The sequence below is a fragment of the Fusarium proliferatum genome (assembly GCF_900067095.1).
Source record: "Fusarium proliferatum ET1 genome assembly, contig: FPRO_scaffold010, whole genome shotgun sequence".
NCBI lineage: Eukaryota > Fungi > Ascomycota > Sordariomycetes > Hypocreales > Nectriaceae > Fusarium > Fusarium proliferatum.
In genome coordinates, this window is record NW_022194799.1 from 1,333,405 (window position 1) to 1,352,297 (window position 18,893).

The 18,893-nt window shown below is 47.5% G+C and overlaps 5 protein-coding genes across 5 annotated transcripts; 3 read left to right on the top strand and 2 right to left on the bottom strand.

Moving 5' to 3' along the window:
• Positions 1–1,435: 1,435 nt before the first annotated feature.
• FPRO_11891 (putative polyketide synthase) lies at positions 1,436–9,081 on the bottom strand (the record flags this gene model as incomplete). Its single annotated transcript, XM_031221415.1, has 4 exons — positions 1,436–7,866; positions 7,919–8,056; positions 8,111–8,291; positions 8,353–9,081. The coding sequence occupies 4 exons, from the start codon at positions 9,079–9,081 to the stop codon at positions 1,436–1,438; spliced, it is 7,479 nt and encodes a 2,492-aa protein (XP_031086976.1).
• A 638-nt stretch (positions 9,082–9,719) lies between these two features.
• FPRO_11892 (uncharacterized protein) lies at positions 9,720–10,814 on the top strand (the record flags this gene model as incomplete). The annotated part of the gene is made up of 2 exons (XM_031221416.1): positions 9,720–10,228; positions 10,283–10,814. 2 exons carry the CDS (start codon positions 9,720–9,722, stop codon positions 10,812–10,814), a joined length of 1,041 nt encoding a protein of 346 aa, XP_031086977.1.
• An 895-nt stretch (positions 10,815–11,709) lies between these two features.
• On the top strand, positions 11,710–12,803 carry FPRO_11893 (uncharacterized protein; the record flags this gene model as incomplete). Its single annotated transcript, XM_031221417.1, has 3 exons — positions 11,710–11,826; positions 11,880–12,002; positions 12,081–12,803. The coding sequence occupies 3 exons, from the start codon at positions 11,710–11,712 to the stop codon at positions 12,801–12,803; spliced, it is 963 nt and encodes a 320-aa protein (XP_031086978.1).
• A 1,480-nt stretch (positions 12,804–14,283) lies between these two features.
• FPRO_11894 (uncharacterized protein) lies at positions 14,284–15,892 on the bottom strand (the record flags this gene model as incomplete). Its single annotated transcript, XM_031221418.1, has 4 exons — positions 14,284–14,713; positions 14,772–15,183; positions 15,249–15,530; positions 15,619–15,892. The coding sequence occupies 4 exons, from the start codon at positions 15,890–15,892 to the stop codon at positions 14,284–14,286; spliced, it is 1,398 nt and encodes a 465-aa protein (XP_031086979.1).
• Positions 15,893–16,846: 954 nt separating this feature from the next.
• On the top strand, positions 16,847–18,201 carry FPRO_11895 (uncharacterized protein; the record flags this gene model as incomplete). Its single annotated transcript, XM_031221419.1, has 2 exons — positions 16,847–16,997; positions 17,111–18,201. The coding sequence occupies 2 exons, from the start codon at positions 16,847–16,849 to the stop codon at positions 18,199–18,201; spliced, it is 1,242 nt and encodes a 413-aa protein (XP_031086980.1).
• Between the last annotated feature and the right edge of the window lie 692 nt (positions 18,202–18,893).

An 18,893-nucleotide genomic window follows, 5' to 3' on the forward strand; every position in this document is an offset into this window, starting at 1 on the left:
TTAGGCTATATTAATTTTAATCTTTTTTATATTTCTAAACTTATAATAGCTATTTTAGCTATAATAAGGCCTATTATAAAGCCAGTCTTATTAAAGTTCTAAATATTATTTAATTAAATATTATATTATATAATTATATTTTATATAAACCTAAATTAACTATAAATAATAATTAGATTTTTATATTTAGCTTTTTAATAGTTATATCTTTAAAATAAATATATCTTTTACTTTAATTAATACTTTATAAAGTTATAAGCTTAATATTTATTAATAAGTAATATATTATAATTAATTAATAAGAAATTAACTATTTTTTCTATAAAATATAATTATAAAGGAAATCTTTATAAATCTAAATTAAATTTAAATTAAACTATTATTTATTTCTTTAAATTAAATAGTTTTTATAATTTAAAGATAAAATTATTTTATAATTAAATACCTTATTATTAGTAATATAAATAGTATTTATTAATTTTATATATTTTAGTAGTATATTAAGTACTTAATTTTAGGTTATTTTAAAGAGCCTAAAAGGTAAAAAAAGTTCTAGCTTTATTTAAAGGTTTTAATATATTAGGTAATTATAAACTAATTAATTAGATAAAAAGTTAGATATAAGAGAGAAAACTGCAGTATATGCTTATCTATAGCATATACTTATTAACTATATTAATTATAATTTATATTATTACTTTTTTAAAGGTAAGGAAAATTAGATCTAAACCTATTAGGTATATACCTAGTTTATACAGCAAAATATCTTAATCCCCTATACAATTATCCACCATACTCCGGTCTAGCTTGTTTCTAATGAAGCCGGTTAGCCATATAGAACAGAGAAGTATAATGACCCGTGCTGTCGTACATCTAGACAGCTGCACATAGAGACTGGTAAAGTCGCATTGGAGGGTTGGCCATTGATCGTCTAGTTTCCCCCCAGCTCCAGGACCACATCCATAAAGCTTTTCCTTTGGGCTTTGTAGCTCGTAAATACGAATAAATGCGGGGGACAACAGGCAATCCACGCCGAGTCGCGGGACAGTGGTTGCGTTCGGTGAGACAGCTCGCTGTCAAACATGGAAGATTCAGCAGAAATCTGAGCCCCGCTCGTACCGTTACTTGGCCTGTGGACAAATCGGCACAGAATATACGCATACTGTTTCACATTGATGTAAGTACACACCAAGAGCCCAACAAGTCTCACAAGCAATTGTTCATACTAGCGAGCCAATGATCCAAGCAAAGTATAACGACATCGTCAATTAGTGTCAGAGAAACGCTTGTGAACGTGAAAAGCTCCTTGTGCATTTTTGGGGGAAGGAAAGTCAAAAGAACACATCTCCTTGCGCAAGTGCGCACATACATAACACCAGATCTGGCCCCTTTAACCAAACTTGACCAGTGAATATTCATGCAGTCTGCCCTCTCATCACTTCTTATCCTCAAGCTCACCTTCTTTCTTAACCCTGCGCCAGTCAACAAGCACATCGTCACACACCCGTGACAAAGAATGTCCCACAGACATAATCTTGAGCACCGGCACTTCAACACCTAACTCTTTCATGAACCATTCTCTAATCCGAATAGCCACAAGCGAATCAATACCTAGGCTAGCAACCGGCATGCTACCATCTACTTTCTCTGGGTCGATCTCGAGCATGTTACCCAGAGCCTGAGCAAAGCGCTTCTCAAGGATGGGCAAGCACTCGGCGGGATCGTCGGCAGCGTCGAGTTGGGTCTCGACACTGACCATTCCAGCTGCTTGATCTTTGGCTGAGTCGTTTCCTAGCTGCTGCTGGCCGAGGTAGCCTAAAAGGCGTGGGTCGTCACGCCATTCTCCTTGGAAGACAGCCTTGATACCAGTGATAAGCTCAGGTGGTTGGCTCGAGCCGGGACGCCCACATACGATTGCCTCTGCTAGCATCTCGTGCAGATCCGTCTCTGCCTGTCTCTCCAAGCGCGGGAGCAAAGCCTTATCTATGACAGCCGTATGTTCCGAACCGCGCCGGAAGATATATCCCAACCCTGTAAGAACTGAAATATGAACAATTGAACCAGCAAGACCGCGTCGTTTTCGCTGCTGTACAAGGCTGACCATGAAATGATTCGCGGCGGCGTAAGCAGATTGACCGACAGTTCCGATGATCGAAGTCGCCGAAGAGAAACAAACAAAGAAATCCAAGGCTGACTCTTTTTGACCGAAGACGTTGTTGATGTTCTGGGTGCCTTGCACCTTGGGTCCCAGTACCGCCGCAAAGTCCTCCCAGGTCAGGTCGTGGAAAAGACGATCTCGGAGTACCATGGCGGCGTTCATGACACCGCCAATAGGTGGCATGGTAGATTCGATGTCCTCTCGTGCTGTGCAGAGCGATTCCATATCTGTGATGTCGACAGACAGAGCACGAACTGTAGCCGACTTTCGCGACATGAAGTTGAGCACACTAGATGGCACATTGGGATTCCGGCTGGCTAGAACCACGTTTCGTGCTCCATTGTCGACCATCCACTGGCACACCGAGATTCCCAAATCACCTGTCATCCCGAAAAGAAGATAGGTTTTGCTCGGGGAAAAGAGATCACGGTGCTCGAGAGGTCTGACCAGAGCAGTGACGGTATTGGCAGCATGCCAATCAATCACGGTTGTTGGGCCCAAATCTTTGCTACTCTCTGACGCTATCCTGTCAATGAGTATTACCTGTGAATGGTCTTCCGAACTCTTTCGGTCTTCGGTGAGATACCTTGCGGCCAATTTGGCAAGGTAGGACCGGTTAATGCCGCGGGTAAGATCCATCATACATCTGTGCGATATAGCGGAAACAGGCAGAGAGGCGGCTACTGACGTGTGCAGCGCCTCGTTGCGCAATTCTGAATGTTCTAGATCCACAAAGTTGCGCAAACCGCTCGGTTGTTTGTCTTGGATATCTTGCCTGGTGGCATAAGGGTGAATGAAATTGAATGCGGCAACCTGTGCAAGATCTGATGTTGTTTGGAAAACATCGAGGCCTTCTTCTTTAGTAACCTCCCCGATGGCCTCACTGAGGTTACTTGGAGCACCATGGATCCACACAGGTCCTGTCGTATTGCGTAGCAAGTTCTCTGCTAGTGCTTTTGCCAACAAGTCGGATAGCTGTGCCACGTTGATAGCACCGGTCTGAGAGTCTTGCCAGCGATGCAACACTTGGTCATCAGTGATATTAGCAATGGAGCTGTTTGACGCAGAGAGACCAATGATATTGTCCCCAGATAGGAGTTCGCGACCCATGAAGATGTATTCAGGCTTGCCCCCGTCACAGCTGAGGGTGTGAAGGGACGAAGCTGTAACTCGCACTTCTATTCCATTCACCCGGGTACTGTCAATCGGGCTACTCTGTAGCTTCCAAGAGTCCTGGTACTTGACAAGATCTACAACTGGGCTTGCTGAGTTAAGATCAATATCCTCGATGACTTGCCGATATCTCGCAGTGGATTGACGGTTGATGACATCCAAAGGCTGTACTCTGGGTATGTACAGGGCCCCGTTTTTCAGAGTAAGCTCTGGCTCTATAGTCCACAACGTTTCATCAGACTTAGACTGATCCAAGATAGCGAGACGGAGAAGCATTCTTGCTAACATAGATGGATCAATGGTGGTCGGGTCGTCCACGTCGAGGAATTGAAGCTTGAGATCTCCACGCTCAGCCATCAACGTGCTTCCCATACCGACAGTGATGTTAGCCTCGGGGTTCGTCCCGGATGTGGCACCCGAAGTCACCCAAAGAACCGCATTCGCTGCTTGGAAGACTTTCTGCAACCCTTCAAACCTCGTTTGATCCATATTGCAGAATGAAGGGCTGTCTAGATCACCAAGACAGAGGACAGTTGATCCCCTGTTTACCTCGACATCTTCGAGACTGGACGCAATGCGAGTCTCAACCGGAATAGTAGAAGTTAACAGGCTTTGTATCTGAGGAGCAAGCCCAGAGCCCACACCACCAATGATGACGATCTCACTGAGCGATGGCACACCATCAGGGCTGGCGAGCGGGTTTCTTAGTACAGAAACCGTCTCATCGACAGCCTGAGACACGATGACAGAACAGTAAGAAGGAGTTGAGCTTATGTCAACCCCTGAAAACCCGGTGGTCTTCAGGATCTCGTCCCATCGGTCAAGGGTGACAGTGGGTGCCCAGAGTCGTCCTTCATCCATGCCAAGGAACCATCCAGGCAAAGTAGCCATGATCATCTGAATGGGTAGAAAGTCACGAGTGATCTCTAGCAAAACCAGACGTCCTCCAGGCCGTAGGAGCTTTCGACACTGGCGTAGGGTGTTCTCCAAGCTGTGAGTTGCATGCAGACAGTTGGAGGCGATGAGCATATCGAACGAGCCTTCCGTGAAGCCTTGATCCACTGGGTCGTTTTCGATATTGAGTGTTTTAAAGGTGAGTTTGCTAGCATGTTGGCTAAAAACGCTGCGAGCGTTCTCAAAGAAGCCGGTAGAAATATCTGTATAGGTGTAGGCTGCGTATCGAGTTTCCAAGGCATCCAGCACGGTACGGGTAGTGCCACCTGTACCGGCTCCTACCTCGACGATGCGCATTCGAGGATGCTCATGACCAAGCTGCTTAACGATAGCGCCCAAGTCGACGTTACCATCCCGAAATCCTATTCCTTCAAAGTAGAGTCGATCAAGCATGCCGTCTTGTACGAGCACCTTCAAAGGAGGGACAGTGCCACGAACGATGGGTATCAAGCTTTGGCCCATGGCGTGTAAAAGATTCATATCATTATTATCGGCAGGTCGACTGTTGCGCCATCGCTGGACCGTTTCCAGTGTATCGTCTTTCCACTCAGTCCGAATGTCCGGATGTTGACCACTCTCAATCTGAGGGAACAGATGTTCCGTGACCCATCTCATCATATGCCTTCGGAACTTGCCCATTAGCATCAACTCAGGAGGCCTAATCTTGGATCGAAGCTGTCGCAAATAGAAGTATGCCGTTCTCACAAGTTGCTCATACAATAGTCGATCATCGTCAGAGAACTGGGTCCCTGAACCAGGTTCAAGCCCATAAGCGATATCTCTTGCCCAGATCTTGCCAGCGTAAAGCCATCTGTCCGGTGGTTTCCCGATGGCCGTCATTTGAACGCCACGCATTTGTACTTGTGTGTGACAACTCGCGGCGTCGAATATGTCCACATCGCCCGTGATGGTAGTGACATCAGTCAAGGTTACCACACTGTCGGCTTTGAGAATAGGAGCGTCGGACTCGCTTGGGGCCGTGCTGATCCTAACACTTTCAATACGAGTTGGAAGATATGTCGTCCCAATGCGGCCATCTCCAGGAAATGAGAAGGCGGTTAGGAGGCCTTGAACAGCAGTATCGATTGGGGCAGGGTGAGTGAGCGTATGAGTCCACGAAACCGGACTAGGGGAAGAAAGGGTGACTACCGTATGGCCGAGTCGGCGTAGCATCGATTTGGCCTGGAAGTCCCCAGAGTAATCAAATCCTTCTTTGGACAAGGACGAATAGACCTGTGCCATGTTCAGCTCACTCATAGGCAGCAGAGGCTCACTCCGAAGAGGTAGAGTATGGGCCGAGGGCTGTTCCAGCCAAAGCCGGATACGTCCGTTGAAATGAGCTGTAAGCTCGGTCTGGAGGGCATCTAGGGGCTGAGGCGCATCGACGGCACCGCTGTAGCAGGCCACGTTCGCATTTATGCAGCTTTGACTCTGACTCGTGACATGAATGGTGAAGAGAACTTCAAGACCCGAGGTATCATCTTCCAATCTCATGGCACGTACGATATCCATGTCTTGCATCTCAACAATACGAACTGACTGCTGCTCATCAACAAGACGTATCGCTGCCTCGTACGCCATTGAAAGATAGCCAGAGGCTGGAAACAAAATCTCGCCTTGGATCTTATGACCGCGCAGCCATGGAAGCTCATTCAGTCTCATAACTTGTCTCCAATGAACCTCTCGTCTGGAATGCTCGCCATGAGAGACAGAACGACCCAGGAGTTCATGAGGCGCATGTTTTGGTGTTCGGAAGTTCCGCGAGGCTCTGGACTCTTTCCAAAAGAGGGTGGCATGATCCCATGAGTAATTTGGCAAGTTCTTCAAAATGGTCATTGATGATGGTTTGACGGCGCTGAAAGCGCGGCATATCCCGTTGAAGGTGATGGTAGGACGAGACGAAGGGAAGGATTTCCACAAGAGACCCAGGGCATCAGCAAATGCCTCTGCTGCACCTTCTCCTCGCTTTAGAACTCCCGAGTAAGGAAGAGAGACCCCAGTCAATGTCTTGATGATTTCTAAGCTGGGGCCCTTCAGAGCCGGATGTGGTCCAACTTCGAGAGCGCAGTCAAAGCATTGGTCTTCGTTGAGGGCTCTCGCCAAAGCCTGGCTGAAAAGAACAGGGTGCGTAAGGTTTTCAATCCAATACTGGCCTTGAAGAAGTTCACCCTCGGTATTGAAGGAGCGACTGCTACCATCTGACCCCCAAACACTAGAATACCAAGCACAACCCTTCTTTGGCTTTTGAACCTGGATGTCACACTGCTTCAATGACTCGAGATAGGGAGTGGCACATGGCTTCATGTGATGAGAGTGATACGCCGTGTCGACTGCTAGGACTCGGGCGAAGGTGCCGTTTTCCTCCAGACGAGACTTGGCCTCTTCGATAACTTCGGCGTCGCCTGCCAAGGTACAGCTCGTATAGGAGTTGCTTGCAGCCACAGTAATGCCTCCGGAAAGCTCGTTGCAGAATGACAACGCTTGGTCGTACGACAAGCCAACCGCCATCATACTCCCGCGCTTCCCTCCCGGACCTTGAGCTAAGTGAGAGTGGAAGCCCCTGTAGTAGGCAATGCGGATAGCATCTCCAGCACTCAGATACCCGGCAGCATATGCTGCGCCTATCTCACCAGACGAGTGACCAACAACCGCGGAGAGCTCTACCCCGACAACATGCAGAACATCCACAAGAGCGACTTGAATGGCTGTGCAGAGAGGTTGCGATACTGTGGCTTGGCCGACGCGAGAGGTTTCTTTGGGTGCATGAAGCTGCTCGGCAAGAGTCCAGTTGGGGCGATCACTTTCTGGAAGTGAGTCCAGACTGTGCTGCATCTGTTCCACCGAATTTCTGAACACCATAGAAGTCTGGTAAAGCCCTTCGCCCATTTTGGCCCACTGTGCACCTTGTCCTGTGAAGACACCAAGTACTCGGGGAGGTAACGATTCAGGAAGGGTTGTGATTCGTGAGTTGCTCTTAAGGGATTCTTTGCCCGCTTGGAGCTTTTCGACGAGACACTCCACCGAAGAACCAGAGAAGGCAGCTCGAAAAGGCAGATTTGTTCTCTTGAACAGAGTGTAGCCGAGTTGGCCAAGATTCGTAGTAGGGTGCTCTTTAAGGTACTCGGCTAGAGCTCCAGCGTTTGCCGCCAATGCTTGGCTCGAGTTCGCGGATAAGACAAAGGGACCGGCACCAATGGCGTTAGGCGCAGGGCTTCTTTCGCGCACGTAAGGGCCATCCCAGCTTTCGACTATGGCGTGGGCATTGGTTCCACCAAAGCCAAAGCTGTTCACACTCACACGGCGAGGGGCCCCGGGGGAAAGTGTTGGCCAAGGAGTTGTCTCTGTAGGTATCCGCAAGTTGTCGTAATACGGTCGGATCTTTGGGTTCAGTTCGTTGAAATGAAGGTTGGCTGGAATCTGGCTATGTTGAATTGCCAATGTAGCCTTGAGCACCCCAGCAAGTCCAGCAGTCCCTTCGGTGTGACCAATAACCGTCTTGACGCTGCCAACTAGAAGCTTGCTATCCGTGGGTTGTGTGTGATCTGGGAAGAAGACTTCTTGGATGGCACGAGCCTCAATAGCTGATCTGAATTAGCCATCTGTACGTGCTAATCACCAAATCATGTCACTCACGATCACCTGCTTGTGTGCCTGTACCATGGGCTTCAAAGAATTGAGGACGATCGGATTCCCGATTCGGATCTAGTCCACACTTTGCGTAAGTGTCTCGGATAAGTTGGGCCTGAGCATTCGAGCTAGGCATTGTAATACCTTAAGATAGATTAGCATACCACTAAGAAAGAAGATTGGCACTTATAAACAAACCCGGTGTCTTTCCGTCTGAGTTCACGCCTGTCTCTCGAATAACGCATTCGATGTGGTCACTATCCGCAAGGGCTTTAGTTAGAGTCTTAAGGAGAAGCACAGAAAAGCCCTCGCCTCTCGTATATCCGTCTGCTGAGGCATCCCACATGTATGATCGCCCATTAGGCGACAGCATGTTCAACTTTCGGTTTTCATGGTCAGCTCCAGTCCATAATTCTTGGTGTTATCATTTCTTGTCATACCTTGGACTCTGAAATAAACGGTTCCGGTCCGAGGATCAGATTTGATCCTGCTGCAACAGCCAGCTTGGCGTCTCCGCTACGGAGAGCAGATACTGCTTGATGCAAGGCAACAAGACTGGACGAGCACGCTGTGTCGATGGCGACTGAAGGGCCTTTCCAGTCGTAAAAATATGATACGCGGTTAGCAAGTATAGACATAGCCGCACCGGTCGCATGGTATTGTGGCAGGGTACTGTCGATTCCCCGAATAGCAGCAAACTGGTAGTCGAAGCTCATGCATCCCACAAACACAGCGGTAGATGACCCTCGAAGCTGTTCGATCGAGTATCCTGCTGACTCAACACTCTCGTAGACTGTTTCTAGGAGAATGCGTTGCTGAGGGTCCATTGCCTCTGCTTCCTTTGGGTTAATCGCGAAGAAATCGCGATCAAACCCTCGCGGGTCATCATCAAGTAGATAGGCGTGCTTAACATTTGTGCTCCATTGGAGAGTAAGCCTCAACCCTTTTATCAAGTCCGAGGGACTCACCCCATGATGCTGACTATCAGCGTTATAAAAGGCCTCGGTGCTGAACCGTCTAGGAGGGATCTTCTGTACAACATCCCTTGGATTGTCGAGAAGCTCCCATAGTTTTGATGGCGACGAGGCACCTCCAGGGAAACGACAACTAGTGCCCACGATAGCAATAGGCTCCCTTGCGTAATATTTCTCAGAGATTTGGCTTCCCATTGTGGAGGAAAGCTGATAGTAGATTGAGGTTGCGGTGAGGTGACTTGGCTGAAGTAGAACGAAAAGTAATTGGAGTTTTCCACGAGCTTGTATATGATGTTCTTCTGGTTAGGTTCACAAGCGATACCATATTTAGGTATAAATTGAAGGCCTGTGAAAACGTGATAATAATTCAAGAGTGAGTTCTAAGCCAAAGCGCAGTTCGGCGTCCGGAGATAAGCTCTTGTCTCCTTTCAAGCACCTGTATTTCCCAAGCTAGATGGAGTAGTAAGAGCGATGCCGATGAGAAGCGATGATCATCTCGGTGTATCGAGTCTGGTAGCCCCTACCGGGCTTACGTTAGGGTATATGCCTCTCGGATGCACACATGTCAGCGTCGGCCTACAACTTCATGACGCGATGCCTCCGACCTCCGATCCGGATCACCATCGGCTTCCACGGAACAATGGCACCGACCGACAACATCTTATGATGATAAGATGCCGAGGGCACATTATCTTGGTCGCTTATATCCAGTCATTGCGGGTGAAAATGACGAAACTATGTCTATCTTCAGCGTATTACGTCTTCATTTACCTGCACCACCTCATCCTGTCGTTCACAACAAGAACAACTAGGAAAGTCAATCTTCTTTTACAATGCAGGCTCTTGTAGGCGCCGAAACAGGTAGCTATCGTCTTGCCGACAACGTCGAAAAGCCTGTTCTCCAACCAGGCTCCATACTCTGTCATGTCAAGGCGGTCGCACTCAACCCACACGATGCGAAGATCGTTGACTACTCCAACGTCCCTGGGGCGCTTGGCGGTTGCGATTTTGCCGGTGTCGTTGTTGAGATTGGCAACGGCGTGAAACGTTTCAAAGAAGGTGATCGTGTATTTGCTGTCACGTTCGGTATGAATGCCTCAGACAAGACTGCTGGTGCCTTCACTCAGTACGCTGTGGCAACTGAGGACTTGAGCTGCCTCATCCCAGAAGCCATGTCATTCACTGAGGCATGTTCAATGGGACTCGCCATTGCTACCGCTGGCTTGGCGCTCTTCCAAACTCCCGGCTTGCAACTGTCTATGCAAGGTGGTAACGGTGAAGCTGTGCTTGTCTCAGGAGGAGCCACGGCCACAGGTACCATGGCAATTCAGTTTCTGAGGATGTGAGATCAGTATTTCCCTATGATGCTCAGTTACTAACATGTTTTCTTTCTCAGAGCGGGTTATACACCCGTAGTTACCTGTTCTCCCTCAAACAATGCTTTATGCGAGTCATTTGGTGCTGAAATATGTTTCGATTATCATTCACCCAGTTGCGGTGCTGATATTCGTGTACAAACTGGTAACAAACTCCGACACGTCCTCGATTGCGTTGTAGACATCAGCACCATGAAAATGAGCTATGACGCGATCGGCTCCTCAGGAGGTGCATATGTCGCACTAGAGGCCATTCCCACCAATATCAAGTACACACGCAGAGACATTCGTGCTAATTGGCTGATGGCTCCTTCGATCCTTGGAACTCCTGTTAACAAGAAGGGAGCATATGGAAGACCAAGTATGCCCGAGCACAGACAGTTTGGGACATACTTGTTTGCTTTGGTAGAGAAGTGGTTACAGGACGGGAGTATCAAGCATCATCCAATTGAAGTTAGAGAAGGAGGCTTGAGAAGCATTCGTGAGGGTATCGATGACCTGAGACGTGGAAACGTGCATGCCAAGAAGCTTGTATACCCGTTATCGGCCTAGTATGTAAAGTATGCATCAATCGGTTATTTTATGTATATAGCCACTGGTATATAGAACTATACTGAAGTTTATTTTGAAGTTCTCTGCTAGCTTATAGTCCAACTTTCCAAGCACAAGTTCATATCCTGTTTTGTCTTTATCGCTAATCTCTCACCAACAACACGTTCGTCACCCGCAAAGAAACAGCTCAGGTGGCGTGTTTGCTAATCGTTGAGATTAGAATATGAAAAGAAAAGTACAGTTGCCATTTCATCGTCTTGCATGTAGCCGAGGGCTTCGCTTGTGATGTTGTGTTCTCCAGTAGATAACCCCAATGAGCTATCAAAGAACACCGATCTTACAATGTTGTATTCCGTCCAAAGGGCAAGATAAGAGAGTTTTTGAATCCTACCGGCCCCCAATTCGGCCACGGAAGCAGCCTCGTGAAGTCGAGATCCAGCTTAAGGCCGAAGCTTATCTTGCCACACATATGTAGGATGCGGGACAAATCCACAGCGAATGCAACGATACAGCGCCATCTTGAATCGCTTAGATAGGTATTGGATTAATGGTACTTGTCATCCTCCGCGTATTGCTTGCTGTGCTCCGACCCAGGATGCTGCATGCCCGGGGTTGCGGGGCCGACCCGTCGCCGGTATCCGCTCCTAATTCTCCGGTTTACCGCTCACGATACGAAAGCGCTGTGTCCAAAGAGTCATGGCGTACCTATTTTCACCGGCTTCAAAAAAGCTTTATTTGGAGGTTGTTGTCTATTCCTTCGCTATCTCAAACGCACATTGGCCACAAAGTTCTAACACACATCTATCTCGCTGCCCTTCATATCCTCCGCGCAGCACCCTGGCAGTTATCTTTTCAATCCACAATACAGCATCAAGCACGCCACCACTATCATATAATGTCACCAGTTCTTCCCCGCCATGACATTGAGTTTCCAACTCTTGATGGTATAACACTACGCGGTTGGTTGTATCCCGCCACAAAGCGTGGGCCAGGCATGATCTTGTCCCCAGGGGTATGCAATGACATCCCGCTAGAGTCAGATTAAAGTTGTTAAACAGAATTCAGTTCAACATGCCAAAAGATGCTATCATACCCGATATTTGTAAATGGTTTCAAGAGCGGGACATTACATGTCTTGCATGGGACCCCCGTGGTATTGGTGCCAGTGATGGAGAACCAAGAAATGATGTGAGTTCGTCCAGGGATGTTAACTTCTCCATACAAAAGTGAAGGAAGAAAATAATCTTAAACTGATGAAATTGACAGATCGACCCCCGGCAGGAAGCTGAACACCTTCACGACGCTGTGACGTGGTTTTCAAAGAACCCTTTGGTAGATGTCACGAAAATAGCGCTATGGGGACTGTGTTTTGGTGGCAATGTGACCCTCGCCGCCGCGGCTCTAGAGTACGTGTTAAATGGCTCTCCGTTTTCGTCCCCTCCTTGCTTTGTTGTTCCATCTTGGGCTGACATCGATCTCACCCTTAGCAAAAGGATCGCCGCCATGATTTCGGTTGCGCCTTTGATTGACTCGACCGGCCTTCCAGAAAGGCGCCAGCCTATTCTCGAACTGGCCATGTATGATCGTGCCGGTCGTCTAGAGGGAGATGACCCCATGTATCTTCCCTACGTGAATGAAGATGGCAGTGTGCCAAACGGTCTCCAGCTCGCGGCCGACATGATGCCCGCGCTTGACCGTCTGGGCATCCCCGTTGAGAATCGTGTAACTGTCCAAACTTACTATCGTGCACTGACGTGGAGCGTTTTGAACCTTGTTGAGTATATCGCTCCAACTCCTGCAATGATGGTGACACCTGAGTTTGACGTCTCATGCCCTACTAAAGACCAGCTGAAGGCTTATGAGCGCATGGGAGAGCCTAAAGAACTCGATATCTTGAAGGGCAAGGGTCATCTTGATTGGATATTTGGGGATGTTGACATCATTTTGAACAGACAGTTGGACTTTTTAAAGAGGCAGATGAACTTTTGAAAAGGGTTTGTGCTTCTAGTCTTGACTCAGTTTCAGGATCAAATAGTTATTATTAGAGATTATAAATGTTCGGCTAAGAATTCGTCTAAAACATACGCCTTATATCCACTCATGTCCTGTTTCGTGATAGTTTTAGTATACTTATGTCACTATCAAGCGGAAAACCCAGTGAATTCCCCATTAACTGCGTGACAGACAACAAGGGTCTGGCTAGATTAGGCAAGTGGGGACCTAGCGTGCATTGACAGCCTGATTCATATATGCATTTGATCGCACAAGTCATTCTTCAAATCCTCGAGCAGCTGCAAAGATAACTGCTCAAAGTTCGCAAGATAAGCACAACATGACGCAACATGATAAGAAAGTTCCATTCCGTATTTGCTCTGTCCATGGCATGGTACCAATTGCAACATTCTTCTTTTCACCTGCCACTTCTAGTCTCGGAAGCCGAAACTTTACAAAGCGTCTGACTAAGCCAGGATTCATCAAAAGCGGCCGTTAGAGGCACAGCTGGCTGTGCCTCTAGCAGCCGCCTTCATCAAACCTTACACGTAATTTGAGTAGGAGCTAGGTTCCTGCCATCAATGTAATTTGTTTACTAAGTGAAGTGGCCCGGCTGTGTAGATTAAATCTAACAGGTGAGTTCCAACAGCATCAAGGGTTTGACGAATATTGTCTTACTATTGATGTTAATTTACTACCTAACCTAGCGTGGCGGCACGATCCGTCCCTTAGTCCACGGCACTTATAAGGGAAATTATAATCAGATAGATACCGACCGCCTATTTTGCAAAGACACAGGTTGAGTGTGCCGCTAACGGGGTGACTACTGCATGTAAGCCGCATATTCGTAAATGGCAGCGATCTCCTATAAAAGCCACGCACGCAGCACATGGGTAGCTTTGCTTAGGTGGTATTTATGTACTCTCCTTTAAGGATTCAGTCACATCTAAGGAATTGTCCAAGCTATTAGCTCAGATTGTCTTATGCGCGATTTTTTGTGAAAGAACCTTTCTACCCATGGCCCACTAACAGACCTAGTTGTTGACATCCTTGAATGATATCCTCGAAATACATATTGAGATTGTGTTGATTTGCGAAGTGGCAGACCCTCCTAGATAACATAGTCGCCAAAGAGTTGCCTCTGACTCGGGGAATAAATCATCCTGAACCAATTCTAGTCTCTAGAGCACAGTTTGTCTCTCGTCATATTATCTGGAGGCAACGTGATACAAGAATATGAGTTAATAATATTAAAACAGCGCATCTAATTTAGGCCCGATGCTTCCAGTTTTTCGAAACGAAGTAATACATAAGTACAAATTGACCAACAGCTTCATAGCTTCCATCAATATGATATCGCCATGTCGGTTTATCACTCTCCTAATATGCCCAAGCATCTTGGACTCACAAAAAGACGTAGTACGCCTACTAAATCTCTCAAATCTCGCCGGCCTCGAGGTTTGGGTGAATATACATCTTAAAATGCCTTGATCAGTCGCTTTTCAGTGTACAGCATTCTCGATCCTAGGATGATTGCGGACCCCACAAGGCACATAACGCCTGCAAATACTTTGAGGCTGACCCAGCCGTTAGACGCATGCTGCAAGATGGCTCCACCAATAGGTGCCATAGTTAGTGCGGGGATAGAGATGACAAGGAATACTATGCCCATGCGGTAGCCAAGCTCGGGAACGGGAGAGACTGAAACTGGGAGAGCGCCAACGAGGGAGACAAAAGCCCCCGATGCAAAGCCAAACATTATGGCGTACCCTATGGTGATGGAAGATTTCGTGGCGGGGATCCAGACGGCAAGATTGGAGATTCCCGTAATACCACAGGCAATGATGAACATGTTCCATCTGCCGATGATGTCGGCACCATAACCTGCGCCCAGGCGACCAAAGAGACTGTTGAGTTAATCATGAGCTTAGCAAATTGCCAAATGCGGTGATGGTTCAAGCATACCTTGCAGCATTCATGATGGCAACCAAGTATTGAGACATGTCTACCGACATGTGGGCTTCCTGAAGACCGCTGAGAGGTAGGTAGTCAATGGGAATATACATTCCATATGTCAAGATGAAGATTCCCACGAGCAAAAGGGCAAATGCTGGCTCGGTGAAGGGCGCAGCAAGTCTTCCAGCTGGTAGTTTCTTGGGAACCGGCTTCTGTCTCGGTCGCACTGTCAGGCAAGCAATGACCTGGAGGCCGAGGATGAGGAAGGCTGCAGTTCTCAACGCCCACGGGTATCCATTCCTCTCAATCATGCGGGTAATCATGATTGGGAAGATGACACCGCCGACTGATGATCCTGTGGCCATTATGCCCATGGCTGCTCCACGCCTCTTGAGAAACCAAGTCGATATGCAGGCCAGCGCTTTATAGTACAGAAGTCAGCATGTGGAAAATACGGTGCAATGAGACGGTAAGTTGGTATCTTACCTGGAGAGTATAGACAAGCAACACCAATGGCACTGCAGACACCTTGCGAAAGAAGAAATTGATAGTACGTCTTTGCCAACGATGCCATCATCAATCCAAAGACGTGGAAAATCGTGCCGCCGATGATGAGTGGCCTCGGTCCATAACGATCAAAAATTATACCCACAATAGGCCCCAGCCCAAACAAGAAGAAGATCTCAAGCGAAGGGATCCAAGCAATCTCGCTGCTGGAGTAGTCTTTGAGTGGTTCGCGCTGATAGTACTCCTGGAAGCTGCCCATGCCTAGTGGTAAAACGTCAAGGTCAGTCAACTGCGATTAATGCGTCGCATTCAACCACGGTGCAGCAAGTGAAGACAGGGAGTGACATACTGTTGATCCATCCAGGACTGCAAAAGGAGCAACACCACGCTCCTAGAACAACCATCCATGCAGCAGTACCGCCATCTGGTGGGCCTTCATCATGCGCTTTTGCGGCGTCGCTAGCCTGCTGGTCCAGGGCTGCTTCGGGGTTTGCATCTTGAGGTCTCTCAGTCTCGCTCCCGCTAAGATTATCTGGAAGTTCAGCGGGTTTCTCAGGATCGTGCCTGTTGTCTGAGATCGATCTTCTGCTGTTATCCACAGCACCTCCTACGTTGGTGGCCATTGTTAAAGTGAGTATCGTCGGATCTACTCAACGCTGAATGATTCCAGGTTTCTGTCATGATAAAGTAGAATGGAAAGTCGCAAGAAAATAGAAAACGTAATGCAAGAGTGGACGCCAGGCTCAACAATGAAGCCGAAATTTGTCAGGTATCGGAGGAGGAACGGGACATTATCAGGCCGCTCGGAGCCGGGTGGGTCCAACTCCACATCGGAGAAAGCGGGCCAACATCCATCCGTTTGCGCCATAGCTTCAACGGCGCGACATGATTCGCTGTGTACGACCTTCAGTACCCTAAGGTACGGTACAGTACAGCACAAGATAAGCTGAGGATCTTGATCAGGCTACAGTATCCGAATGTTGAATCCGACGCGCGACACTGCAATGTCTCGTCTCGCGCGTTCGGCAACTGAACAATATCAACTGTACTGGACGGTCTGTGATTGACGCGGACCCCTGTATGTAAGATCAGCCCTGGAACTAATGTACACACAGCAAATGCTTGAATTGGCAAATCAAAGTCGTGTTTGGTCATGGCGACACCTGACCTTTTGCTCGCTTACATGCATCAACTGTGAAGGAGCAGGATATGATACCTCGAAAAGATAAACATGGCCTGACTTGGGGCTCATATATGATTATTAAAAACAAGGGCAACGGTTGACATCTTGGGGTCTGGATAGTAAAGATGCTAGATGGTAAGTCGCTACATACAGTACCAACAGCATATTAGTACCCTGATTCTGACTGAAACAAAGAGTTACGGACGGGTTAACCTCCCTGCTTGGGCTACGTACCCCTTACGTACTTAGGTGACACAGTCACGTCGTTGGCCGTTGACAGTTGACATAACTAATTACCAAACAAGCCCACTCGGCGCGACGCGATACTCCATCATACCACCAAGCAAACCCAAAGCTACAACCGGGAGTAGCACAGCATAACGACGCAACAACCATGTCCCATCGGCAATCGTGCGACCGCTGCCGACAGCAGAAAGTTCGATGTCTTCGAGACGAGTCACAAGGTGGAGCTGGAAACAAGGCTCGAGCTTCTTTTTCCCGGTGCGAAAGATGCACCAAAGCCGGCGTGGACTGTGTTTATAGCTGTACGTTCTCTTTGTGGCGGGTCGCATCACATGAGAAGGCAAGGCATGGCAATACCATGCTGTGCTATGCAATGTATGTTTCACCACGGACGGTTTATTGACTCTCAAAACAGTAAAATCAAGATCCAATCGCCCGAATGCCCATCAACCAATTCACAACCAGGTCGATGCGGACCCTCAAACTCTAGTCGGACCCTCCTGGTTCGGCCAAGGTCTCTTCTGTCAAGCCGCCTCCGGCAGTCTGGGGCCCGACTACGACGATCTTGCTGGGCAATTTGCCGACCTGGATGGGGCCGAGTTTAATGGCTGGGATGGGAATCTCGACATAATTCCTTCATTATCCATGTCGTCGTTGAACACTCTGGCAGCCCCAGCGGCCATGGTATCCCAAGACATTTCACCCACCAAAGACCATCACGACAACAACCATATCCAGGAGCCCGAAGCCGACGATGATGACGATAGCGATAATAGCCATGACCAAGATGCCATTCAAGAGCTCTCTCTACAGCTCACGGCAATAAGCCAAAGAGCGACTCGGGCAAAGCGCCGTCTGCATCGTGCTGGCTGCCCACCCCCGACGGTATCATCACCAGAAGTAAACGAAGCGTTTGAAGATACCAACAATCTACTTCGCATCGCCAATAATATTACAAATGCATGTGCACACCTTTGCGACGAGGCTAGTTCCAATTCAATCACCCCTGATTACGGACTGGTATTCTCAGCCTTGGCTTCTCATCAGCATCTCTTAGCTTTGTTCAAGGCCATTTGTCATTTAATTCAACGGTACCTAGAGTCTATGACATCAGCCAACCAACACCGGCAGCAACAACAGCAAAGACTTCATGACGGTGACATTGGCCCGTCTTCGGTGGCACAATTTGTCATGGTGCTCCAACTGCTAACGCACCTCATCAACCGAATGGACCGAAATCTGGCTCAAGTCAACGGCCCACATGGGCACGGTCTAGAGACATCTCTCGGCGGCCAGGCCACCCCGATCACGCCCAGCACAGGTTATCAAGACATTGTTCAATCGATGCTGATTCATAGAGGGGACAAGAATAATACAACAGGGAGTTCACAGTCGCTTCCCATTATTGGGCAGGTCGTCTTAGGGGCCATCCCAGATGAGCACAAGAGACTGAGACAGGTTATCCAGGAGCTACAGACTAGGATAGAGCGTTCGGAAATTCAGTAGCTAGCTGGATCATAACCTTAGAGTTAGATTTAAATTGAGTTATTTATACCTTCTTTAGGGTTAGCTTTTATTAAATAAATAGTAAAGTAAAAACTAGATATATTTTCACTATCTTAACTAGCAGACCAATTAAGATATTACGCTTTGTGCAGCAATGAGAAAATAAAATCACTGCTAATTTCCTTTGGATTATGTGTTTGACTGTTAGTGAAGCATGCTGGAAGTATTATCTCTTAATGGCAAGGGGATGAATCGTAATACTTTAAGCAGTGCGCTGTTATGAACTCGAACAGTTCGAGCAACGTTGGGTGCTTACACTAAATTGTAAACGTTGCAGCTAAGGTCCATCATCGTCGATATCCATATGTGCTATAGCTCAAACGTAGACAACATTCTGATACAAGTTCAACAGTACCCATCAAGCATGGACTTTATCTTAGCCTGAGGGTGTGAGAACTTGCTCGACGTGTTTAGTGAGTGGTTTGTAAAAGGCGAAAAGATAAAGAGGCGGATGATCCTGGACAATGTAGATAGTAGCTATATAAATAGATCTCATAGAGGTTTATCTTAAAAGTCTTTGCCGGCAAGCAGGGATTATTAACTACCCTTATAAACTTAAGTAAGGTATCTTTACTAATTTTATTAGCTATTTTCTATAAGTAATTTCTATATTATTCTTTTTTTTAAACTTT